Source organism: Euleptes europaea, chromosome 11 (assembly GCF_029931775.1).
Source record: "Euleptes europaea isolate rEulEur1 chromosome 11, rEulEur1.hap1, whole genome shotgun sequence".
NCBI lineage: Eukaryota > Metazoa > Chordata > Lepidosauria > Squamata > Sphaerodactylidae > Euleptes > Euleptes europaea.
The window spans coordinates 1,579,436-1,591,701 of record NC_079322.1 but is presented as its reverse complement, the minus strand read 5'-3'; the positions used below and the strand labels follow the sequence as shown (position 1 = coordinate 1,591,701).

Below are 12,266 nucleotides of genomic sequence, written 5' to 3'. Positions count from 1 at the left end.
GGTTGCCAGTACAGTGGAACTATACAAACCTCCCTTGGAGATGGATAGTTGTTTTATCTCTAGTCCATACTGAAAGCCAGTGTGGTGTAGTGGTAGACTAGAACGAAAGAAATCAAGGTTCAAATCCCCACTCTACCATGGAAGCTGGAAACTTTGGGCCAGTCACATACTTTCCACCTAAACTTCCTCACAGGATTGTTGTGAGGATATAGTGGATAAGATAAGAACCACGTAAGCCGCTTTGGGTCCCCATTAGAGAGCGAGGTATGGTATAAAATGAAGTAAATAAATAAACTAGGGTCTGTTTTCTGTGCAGTCCTAATGTAAGAGACTAACCGTGCATTCCCGAGATTTGGCATATGGGAACGGCGGGGAGAAGGCACAGGCGAGCTGCCTCCTAAAGCCACTCCCTGTTCGCTGAAAAACAAAAAAAAAGCCTTTTTGCGGCTTTTTTTGTTTGTTTAACGGGGCCTTTCGCCCCATAGAGAACAGCGAGGCTGCGCCGCCTAAAAAGAAGGGGCAGCAACGCTGTTCTCGGTGCCGGCAAAAGGGGACAGGAAGCTGCCGACTGGTGGCTCCTTCCCCTGGCCCTGCCCAGGAACGGCCCGGGAATGACCCCCACGCCGGCTCCGCAAGTCTCCGCCATAGTCTGTGCCACGGGGAGACTGCGCCGGTGGATGAGCGGCACACAACTCCGCAGCGCTCAGCCGACGGAACTGTCCTGGCCGCCAGCGTAAGTGCATCTTGTTCCGTGATTAGATGCACTTACCCTGGCGGCAAAGTCACACCGCCTCCTCAGAGGAATCGTCCCCCAACCTCAGGAATGCACGGTAAGGAAAGCAGATTTTTCTCTACCTCCCTCAACGACTGCCTGCAACCAATTCCACCAGCCCTTGGCTTTGCATTTTTGAAGCTCAAAGACAGCTGCCACAGGAAGAGGACCGTGGGGAGGGGGGGGGGCTGCTTCCAGAAATCTCTTCTGCTAGCACTGCATAGAATTCAGGCCTGGGATTTCAAAATAATTAACTATGTGTGAAGTACAGTCTCCCAATCTAAACACTTAATGGAGGTTCCCACCTCCATCTGGCTGTTTTATGACTGCTGAGATCCAGGGGCAGGAAATAACTCTTGTCACCAGTGACCCCTGGGGTCTGTAATTCTAAGGATGGTCAGCAACTGATTATGTCAACACTTGAGAGAGAAAACCTGTAGACGGGACCGGCAGGCATGTTCTGGGACATCCCCTGAAAGACATCTTTTGCTCCAAGCGTTTGATGGCACGCTGTAAAATACTTTTTCATTCCATAAAACTTTTTTTGCCTACTTTTTGCCAGTTATTTAAACAGCAACAGACCGTCTGGTCGCCTTTCCTTCATGTGCTTGCAATTTTCTGTCAGCGTGTGAAGGAGTGTCCTGTGGCTGCAGCAGATATGATTGGATTCTGGGTGGAGACGTGTCTGATAAGATCCTTCGGTAGCAGACGAAAATTGTCAGGGATCTCTTTTGAACATTGTTGTGGTTTCTTTGCATGGGGCCTGCTATGGGGCAGCAGCATTTTATGATGATTCTAAGCAGGGAAAGAATGTGGCAGCCCTCAATTTACCTGCATGCTCAGCCAATCTGCGAGGCCATCGGTGCATGCAATTTCTAGCTGTCTTTAATTTAGGTTCAGTATTAATGTGAAAAATATGTGCTGGACATAAAATTTGTTTCACATTTGCTTCAAATACAAATTAAATCCTTTGCACCCTAACTCAAAGAGTTTCACTGCAAAAAGCGGAAACCAAGGGCAAATGCAAGAGAAGAAATAAAAAAACACCAAGACTTGTTGTAATTGTAGCTGAATGATAGTTGTTCTGAGTTAATATTTAAAATGTACCTCTGGGACCTCTTTGATGTCATTTCAATAATCTGAGATTAGCTGAATGCATTTGAGAGACTTCTCTTCATTTTTTGGTCTTCACCAACATGAACTGAGAGGTTTGTTCTTCACTGACATCAAGAGGTAGTTGTGAACAAGCCATTCACTGGTTTCCACTGTGGAGTCTTTTCATGCACATCACAAGGCAGATGGGAAGGGTTATTCTACCACCAACGATATGATGGTGGTAGAGATCACATACACAAGTGGGTATTAGAAATGGGATATGGATCTGATCATCTTGTATGGGCTGGACACTATATGAGTGATTCCAGAAATCTGTGCACAGACCACTGATTGGAAATGGGCTTACTGGTTTCAAAGCCCAGCTGTGTGGACTAGAGAGTTAAAATGTGCACCCTTGGTTAAAACAATAAGAACATAAAAAAGCCCTGCTGGATCAGACCAGTGGTCCATCTAGACCAGCATCCTGTCTCACACAATGGCCAGCCAACTCGTCTGGAGATCCAACAACAAGGCACAGAGGCCAAGACCTTCCCCTGATAAGAAGAACCCTGCTGAATCAAACCAGTTCATCATCCTGTCTCACACAGTGGCCAACATGTTCCTCTGGAGGTCCAATGAAAGGGCATAGAGTCTGGCACTGGGATTCAGAGGTTGACTGCCTCTGTATGTGGAGGGCCCAACAATAGGGCATAGATGGTGCCAGCTGGCACTTGGATTTAGAAGAAGGTTTTTATACCCTCCTTTTCTCTGTCTTTAAGAAGTCTCAAAGCAGCTTACAATCACTTTCCCTTCCCCACAACAGACACCTTGTGAGGTAGGTGGGGCTGAGAGAGTTCTTAGAGAACTGTGACTGGCCGAAGGTCACCCAGCAGGCTGCATGTAACAGAGTAGGGAAACAAACTGGGTTCACCGGATTAGAGTCCACTGCTCATGTGGAGGAGTGGGGAATCAAACCCGGTTCTCCAGATTAGAGTCTACCACTCTTAACCACTATATCACGCTCTGAGTGTGGCAGTTCCCTTTAGTCACCGTGCCTTGTAGCCACTGATGGACCTCCATTAATCTACCTATAATGTTGCTTACCATTGTGGGGACCACCAGCAATGAAAGAAAGGCCCGTCCGCATCTCTACATTTCCATCAGTGAGCATCTTTACTTTTGCTCATTTTGCTAATGTCCTTTGGTGTAATATACCAACAACAGAACATCTTGTACCAATTTTTTTTCCTCAGGCTCTGGCTAGCTGTGAATTTTATTGCTTTAGTCCACAATTGTTCCCAATTCTACATGTCTATTTCTCTTGTCCAAAATGTTGCATCCACTTTATCATACATGGCTTAATCTTCTCATCTTCTGTATCATACTTCAAGAGAAGTTTATAAATTCTTCCCAGAAGGTGGTCTTTGTCTATAAGTTTTTCAAAGTCTGTCATGTCTCTGAGGTTTCCTTCTTTTAAACAGTCTTTTCTTGTCCTCGAAACCAGTTGGCAATACATCATCTATTTCAATTTTTTTTGCCTTTTTATCTCTTCCCGTGGTTTTATTGATCCACTCGATGTAATCAGATCTTGATGTATTATATGTTCTATTGTTCTTCTTTCTGCTCTTGAATAATATGCCTCCGTTGGTGACATTAACAAAGATGGGGATGGACTTAATTTTTTAAAAACTTTTGTCCAAAAATTGAATAAACTGTCTTTTATCACATGTTGCTTTTCTACATTATGGTACTTTGCTTCATGCCAAAGATGAAAGTGCAAACCTTTCATATCATCCTTTCCCAATTTGATCAGTTTTGAATTTGGGTTTTTGATCCAATCTGTGATCCACACTAGGCCAAATGCTTAATAATACAATTTTAATTTCGGTAATAACAAACCTCCTTGCTTTTTCTCATCTTGTAGGATTTTAAATCTTACCCTGGTTTTTTCCCGTTCCAAGCAAACTTATTCAATTGACTCTGCCAACTTTGTAACGTTTTTTCTTCAACCCCTATAGGAAGCATTTGAAACACAAAGTTCAGCCTTGGTAATACATTCGTTTAATTGTGGATATTCTTCCTAGCCAGGAGATTTTTAACTTTTTCCATCTCTTCAAATCATGTTCTAAGTTCTGCCATAATCCTTTGTAATTTCCTTAAATAATGTCTTGTTTTGTCAGGCAATTTTTATTTCTAGATATCATATCGATCCATCTGCAACCACACATCTGGAAATTTTCTCAATTTCTTTCTTGTCCCCTTCTGGCGTGTTTTCCAGCAATATCTTTGTCTTGGTTTTTTTAATTCTTTATCGTGAGTATTTTCCATATTTGCTTATTTTGTCCATCAAATATTTAATCAAATTTAGAGGATTTGCAATAGTTAAAACTACATAATCAGCATAACATTTCAGTTTATATATTTCATCTTCTACTTGTAAGCCTTGAATCTTCGAATCTTTCCTTATTCTGTTAGCAAGTACCTCTAAAGTACCTCAAAGAACAATGGCAAAAGTGGGCATCCTTGCCTTGTTCCTTATCTGAAATCCATTTGTTAATTTTCCATTCACCAGGATCTTGGCTCTTTGATTTTGTATATAGTACAAATCCAGTTCATAAATCTAGAGCCTATGTTAAGACTCCTCAAAGTCTCCAAGAGAAATGTCCATGAGATATTATCAAATGCCTTCTCGGCATCAGGAAAAAACAAAGCCACACTTTGTTTTCTATTCTTGATATGCTTTATCTCATTTAACACCAACCGAACACTGTCCCTCATTTGTCTCTTTGGTATAAATCCTGTCCGATCTTGATGTATACTGTAACTGTAGCAATCTTTTTCTACAGTCTTTCTGCAATTATAGAGGTGAACAATTTATAATCCACATTTAACAATGAAATTTGTCTATAAGACTGTGGTAATAGCGGATCATTCCTCTCTTTATGTATCAGTGAAATGCAAGCTTCCCATGATTGTGGAATATTGTTTTTTTCTGTAATCTCATTCATTACTTTCTGTAGATTAAGTACAAGCTCTTCCTCAAAACGCTTGTAATACTTTGCCATCAGGCTGTCCAGTGTGCCTTATCCAGCTTAAGTCTGCTTGTAGCTTGTGTTATTTCATGCATGGTTATTTTCTGATTTAGGAATTCTTGCTCCTCTTCTGAAAAAGCATGTATTTCTGCTCCTTTTGTGTATTCTTTTACTCCTTGCTATTTCTCAGAGTTAGTCTGATACAGTTTTATAAAATATGTCAAATTGATCTTGAATATCTTTCTCTTGAAAGCTTATGCCTTTATCCATCTTTACCCCAATTATCGTTCTTCTTTCTACTTCTTTCCTCAAGCAATACGAAAGATATTTTCCAGGTTTGTTAGCTTGTTCAAAAAAATTTTGCCTTGCAAACATGATCTTAGTTTGCATCTCTTCTGTCTCCAGCATGTCCAATCTATTTCTTGATTTTTTCATTTCCTTCACTGTATTTCTCTTGGTCAGCCCTGGTTACTATTTGGATGGGAGACCACCGAGGAATACCAGGGTTGCTGTGCAGAGGAAGGCACTGGCAAACCACCTCTGTTAGTCTCTTGCCATGAAAACCCCAAAAGGGGTCACCATAAGTCGTCTGTGACTTGACGGCACTTTACACACACACACACTTCTCTTGGTAGATTTTGCATGTTGCTCTTCTAATTTTTTCAATTCCTCCCTTAATTGTCTCTTCTGTTCTATTCCTTGTTTCTTCAGTTTTGAGTTAATCATGATTAATTTTCCTACCATAAAAGCTTTGCTTGCTTCCCATATTGTTATATCTGAAACATCTGGTGTGTTGTTCAGTTAAAAAATTCTGTCAAGTCTTTTTTGCATTGTTTTATGTCTTCACTTTGCCGCAGTTAAACATTTAATCTCCATCTTCTTGCTCCTTGATTACCGAATTCCCACATTACTTCTAATGGGTTATGATGTTCAAATGTCCTGGGGAGAAATTCTGCAGTTTCAAGATTATTTTGTAATGTGTTTGAGATCCAACACATATCTATCCTTGAATAGGAATTAAATCTGTCTGAATAAAATGTATAATACTTTTTTCTTATCATTCTTCCATCTCTAAGCATCAATCAAATGCAATAATTCCATATATTTAACCACATTTATCGGATGTTTACCTCCCTTATGGCTTTTGGATCTATCTAGTTTTGGATCCATCACTCCATTCATGTCTTCGATGATGATTACTTCTCCTGCTTGAAAATCAAGATTTCTTGAATATTTTTTTTTCAAAAAATTGCTCTTTCAGTTTGTTGGGGGCATATATTACTACTAATGTGTATGTTCTCCCTTCTGATCCTTGTAACTTCAAAAACAAGAGTCTTCCATCTGCATCTTTTCTTTCTTGTAAAACTCTTTAATTTGTGGATTTTTGTTTTCAAAGCCCCAGGGCCACAGTCCAAAGTGGCATCTTTAACCAGACTTAAACGTAATGATAGATACTGCAGAAGATACACACCTATCCAGATTAGAACCATGCAAATCCAAATCCCAAAAATGTATACCATGTTTACTGTGGCCTCTATTGGAGTCAGTGAGGCCTGGTTTAAAGGTGATACTGATGGGACCAACGAACTTACCAGTGTGCCTATGCACACTGCCAGCTCCTCACTCATGCTGAGCTGCTACATGTGATCAGCTCTCATGTACAAAATGAGCGCCCTAGAAAGGCCACAAAGGGAGCAGAATGGAGCCTCCACACTTAGGTGTTCAGGATGGTTACAAGACGCTCCGTTACTCCCTGTTCGTGATGGCACAAAACAGGCAAGTGAGAAGGTTCAGGACCCATTTCAAGCCAGGCACAGCTGACGTATGTTGACCCCAGCAAGGGGCTTTCAAGGCAGGTGACAAAGCAGAGGTGGTTTGCCATTGTCTTCCTCTGCAGATTCCTCCTTGGAGGTCTCCCTTCCAAGTTCCGACCCAGCTTAGCTTCTGAGAGCTGAAAATACTATACTATACCATTCCGCATCCCCTTACAGTCATGTACCCTGCAGAATTTGTACCCTTCCTCAGCCTTCTGTTCTCGTCAGAGGTTGAGGACTGGGAACATTATACAGACCTCAGCTCACTCGAAACAGAAGTGGAGAAGCCTTCCTAGGGTTGCCAGTTTCCTGCTGGGGGTGGGGGAATCTTCCACCCCAGTTCCCGTTGCCTGGTGCTGATCAGCTGGGCAGTGGGAGGAAATGGGTGGGGGCTCATCACCCCCCGAATAATGGCATCACTCCCTTTGTGACATCATCATACTAGGTGATGCTCTAGCATTTCACCCCACGTGATGATGTAACTTCCAGGTTATGCCAGAAGGGATGTCACTGTACCAGGGTGCTAATCTCCCCCCCCCACACACACACACACAAAAATACAGAAGTCCCTGACTGCCCCATCTCACACTAGTTGCCAAGCCGCACTAGTTGGGAATCCTAAGACTTCGTCTGCCCTGACTTCCCCCCCAGTAGTTCTCATAAGAGCTGTGGCTCAGTGGTAGAGCATTTGCTTGGCATGCAGAAGGTCCCAGATACAATCCCCGGCATCTCCAGTAAAAGGGACTACACAAGTAGGTGATGTGAAAGACCTCTGCCTGAGACCCAGGAGAGCCGCAGCCGTTCAGAGTAGACAATACTGACTTTAATGGACCAAGGGTCTGACTCAGTATAAAGCAGCTTCATGAGTTCATAGCAGGTTAGAATGGATTCCTCACTCCAGTGTAAAATGGTTCCGTTTGCAGGTTTGCCATCCTGTAAGGGGGAGAGGGACAAATCAGATAATATTTGTGTTGGATTTTGCCTCTGGTAAAAACTGTTGGGATCCATCACTGAACCTGTCAAAACACACCGTGTCCCCACCCAGGCAAAGCCAGGTTGGTTTGTACTCTTCTACCCAACTGGTGGCAGCTGTGGTTGCTGAGTTTATGTTTAAATTGCAACAGCATAAAACTCTGCATGGATCCTGAAAAGTTACTCAAAGCAACTATCAGTTGCAGTTAAGAGCAGAAAGTAGGAGGGCAGTAAACGGTAATTGTATAATATAACAATATGATGGAAAATGAAAGCATGTAGCATGTAAAATTCTGATAAATGGTTTCAGCTAATTTTCCTTTATCTTCTTTGTTTCTTTAGCGCTGGGACAAATAATGCTGTATGTAGATGGGATGAACGGCGTAATAAATCATAATGAGACAATCCAGTGGTTATACACTCTCATTGGGTCAAAGGTAAGGAGAACCCCATCTGTCAGCGGTTTGAGGCATTGTCCCCTACACATTAAAACAGCATATGCATGAGTAAATTGAAAAGAAGCCGTAAAGGCAGCACTAAGAAATGTTAGATTAGGCAGGCCTCCAATGAAGCTGACTCCTCTTTTTTTATTTCAAACTTCATATGATAAAATTTCCAGCTGCAACATATTGTCTGATCGCTCCGCCCTATCACTGTAAGCACTTGACATTCTGTCTCATGGGATTCCTGTAGCCACAGTAGCTGGAAGTCGCACAGCCGTCTCCGCACTACCTCCCAGCTCGCAATAAGAGTTTTGCACGTGGTGAAGAAGCTTGGTGGGACTTGGGTCTATAATTTGGCTACATTGGGGATTCACAGCCAGGACTTCTTTTTCTCCCTGTGTGTAGCTCTTCAGCAAGGAGAAGGGTGTGAGAGCCAGCATGGTGTGGTGAGCTAGGACCTCCAAGGTGGTGATGAAAAGTGCCGTCAAGTTGCAGCTGACTTATGGCGATCCCGTAGGGTTTTCAAGGCAAGAGACATTCAGAGGTGGCTTACCATAGCCTGCCTCTGTGTAGTGACTCTGGACTTCCTCGGCAGTCTCCCATCCAAGCACTAACCAGGGCTGATCCTGCTTAGCTTCTGAGATCTGATGAGATGGGGCTAGTCTTGGCCATCCAGGCTAGGGCTGGACTTGGACAACGCTGTTCCAAATCCACCACTCATCTATGAAATTCGATTGGGTGACCCTGAGCCAGACCGCCTCTCTCAGCCTAACTCTCTTCCAAGTTGTTGCGAGGATAAATTGGGGAAGTGTCAGCCCTTGGCCCACAGAACCAGAAATCACCACAAAGTCGTATAGAGTCCAAACAGGTGGATTTTACTGATCAAATAGGCATACAGTGCAAACGAATAAAATGACAGCTATGAAAGGCTCACTAGCTGGGAGATATTATAAGGCAGGAAAGGCGGGAGATTACACGCAGGAATACAGTTTCCCAGGAGCTGAGTTCCCAGGCTTAGGCTTAGGCATGCGACCTTGGGGGGCAGACAATACAGCACAGAGACAGAGGCAATAACGGAACCGAGATAGCAGCCTGACATTCTGCTCCCCTCAAGGCCCCCTCCCAGTTCGCAAGGGGGCTGGCCTGTTCGGGTAAGCAATGTGAAAGGCGTCAATGAGGTCGGGGGCGGAGACATCTCGTGCGCGCACCCATTCGTCATAGGCAGGGGGGAAATGTTTCCAACGAACTAGATACTGGAGAGTACCATGGTGAATACGGGAGTTAAGGATCCTGGAGACTTCGAAGTGTTCTTCCCCCCCCACCATGATGGGTTGCGCAGGCGGTGGGTCCGGATGCCAACGTGGAGAAGCAATATGGGGTTTGAGGAGGCTTATGTGGAAAACTGGATGCACACGCCTCAAAGATTTGGGGAGAGCCAGTTCCACTGTGACAGGGTTTATGACCCGAGTAATGGGGAAAGGGCCAATGAATTTGGCGCTGAGTTTATGGCATGGTTGGGTGGACCGGAGGTTTTTGGTGGAAAGGTAAACCAAAGCACCCACTTGCAGATCACCCCCGGGGGAGCGATGTTTGTCAGCTTGCGCTTTGTATTTACGTTTGGCCCGGTCGAGGTTGCTAACGAGCCAGGGCCAAGTGGTACGGAGGGCGTGTGCCCAGGAGGCAATGTCGGGGTTCTCCTCCCCCTCTACATCATCTGTAGGAACGATGGGACTGAAATCTTGACCATACACAGCAAAAAACGGGCTAAAACCTGTGGATTGATGCATGGCATTATTGTAGGCATATTCTGCTAAAGGTAGCAGTTCCACCCAGTTATCCTGGTGGTAGTTAACATAACAACGCAAATAACATTCGAGTACAGCATTGACACGTTCAGTTTGACCATCGGTTTGAGGATGGTATGCACTAGACAATCCCTGTTCCACCCCCACCAACTTGAGGAAAGCTTTCCAAAACTTAGAAACGAAACCACTTCCGCGGTCACAAATTATTTTACGCGGAAACGAATGTAAACGAAATATATGCGTCACGAAGAGGCGGGCTAGTTTCTGAGCAGAGGGGATCCCTGCACATGGAATCAAATGTATTTGCTTAGAAAACAAATCAGTAACAACCCACAACACAGTTTTACCCCCACTGAGAGGGAGATCAGTCATGAAGTCCATAGCGATCACTTCCCAAGGTTTGCTGGGCGTTTCAAGAGGTTGTAGCAGTCCCGGGGGTTTGCCCTGCGATCGTTTCGCAGCGGCACAAACGGGACAGCTGCGGATGAAGGAGTCAATGTCGGAACGCATTCCCCCCCACCAGAACTGTCTGCGCAATAAGTGAAGGGTCTTCAGAAACCCAAAGTGCCCAGCTGTTTTGGCTCCATGAGCTAAATGTAAAACGTCCTTCCGGAGAGCTTTGGGTACATACAATTTTGAGTCTTTGTACCAGGACCCCCCTTGTTCCAAAACACCAGGAGGTAGGGTATGAGCGGAACGTTCTAAAAGGCACTGGTCCCGAAGGACAGTTAAAAAGGATTCGGAGATGGGGAGTTTGGAGGGAGCCCCCCCGTCGGTTTTGGAGATCTGAGAAATAGTTATAGGGCTAGTGCTTACGTGTGGCGGCGCGCAGACTGCAGGCGGCTGAGCGGTCGGAGGGGTAGGAGGGGCGGGAACTCCGGTCTGTTGCGGTGGCGGCTGGGCAGCCGGTTGGGCTGGCGGAGCTTGCGAGGTGTGTTGATGCTGGGATCGGGTTTGCACAGCCAGCATAGGTAGGGCCCCACGTTGCATAGGGGTGAACAGAGAGTTGGTGGGTCTTTCGAGTTTTACCGGATATTGTGGTAAACGGGAGAGGGCATCCGCGAGAACGTTCTGCTTCCCAGGGACGTGCTTCAGGGTGAAACGGAACTGAGCAAAGAACTCCGCCCACCGTTGTTGTTTCGCCGATAGCTTATGGGACCCCGTGAGGGCAGCTAGATTTTTGTGATCGGTCCAAACTTCAAAGGGTATTTTAGACCCTTCCAAGAATTGCCGCCATAAAGTCAGTGCATGATGAACTGCAGAGGCCTCTTTCTCCCAGATGGGCCAGTTTAATTGAGCGTGCGCAAATTTTTTTGAAAAGTAAGCGCAAGGGTGAAGAAGACCGTCCGGTCCTTGCTGGAGGAGAGCCCCTCCCATGGCTACATCGGAAGCATCGACTTGCACAATGAACATTTGATTTGGGTCTGGGTGCCGTAGCACCGGCTCCGAAGTGAAGAGGTGTTTGAGGGCCAGAAAGGCGGCTTGGCATTGCTCAGTCCATAGGATCTTTGCGGAGGGCAAGGCAGCCGAGCTTACTTTTCCTTTAGTTTTCAGCAGGTCCGTAATGGGTAGAGCCACTTGGGCGAAGTTAGGGATGAATCCCCGATAGAAGTTTGCAAATCCCAGAAATTGCTGTACTTGCTTACGGTTGGTGGGGGGAGTCCAATCGAGGACGGCTTGGACCTTGGCGGGGTCCATGCGAAGACCTTGGTGGGAGATGATGTATCCCAAAAACGTGAGTTTGCTTTGGTGAAATTCACACTTAGCTAGTTTAGCGAACAGTTGATGGTTACGCAGGCGTTGTAGAACTTCTCTGACCAGAGTCACATGTTCGTCCATAGTTTTCGAATAAATGAGAATGTCATCTAAGTAGACCACCACCCCACGATATAGAAGGTCATGTAGGATTTCATTGATGAGTTGCATGAAGACCCCCGGGGCCCCTTTTAATCCGAACGGCATTACAAGGAATTCATACATTCCGAAACAGCTAGAGAAGGCAGTGAGGTGTTCATCTCCTTCGCGGATACGGACTCGGTAGTAGGCTTCCACCAAGTCTAATTTAGAGAACACACGGCCTTCCTGTAATTGTCCCAAAATATCCGATATTAATGGGATAGGATAGGCGTTGGTCTGGGTAACCGCATTGAGCTTTCTGAAGTCAATGCACAGGCGAAGGTCGCCCTCTTTTTTCCGGACGAAAAACGCGGGGGCCGAGTTTGGGGCATTCGAAGGGCGAATGAACCCTCTGGCGAGGTTTTTGTCCAAAAAGTCCCGGAGGACAGTGCGCTCGGGAGCGCTCATAGGGTAAATCTTACTTTTGGTTAATGTGC

The 12,266-nt window shown here is 45.1% G+C and overlaps 1 protein-coding gene across 1 annotated transcript in view; it reads left to right on the top strand.

Annotated features, from left to right (window-relative positions):
• The window catches only part of FHOD3 (formin homology 2 domain containing 3), a 437,196-nt gene that overhangs the window by 278,509 nt on the left and 146,421 nt on the right, over window positions 1–12,266 (top strand). The window contains exon 6 of the mRNA XM_056857839.1: window positions 8,028–8,122. Coding sequence (XP_056713817.1) covers window positions 8,042–8,122 — 81 coding nt within the window. The 5' untranslated portion in view covers window positions 8,028–8,041. The remainder of the gene's footprint in view (window positions 1–8,027; window positions 8,123–12,266) is intronic.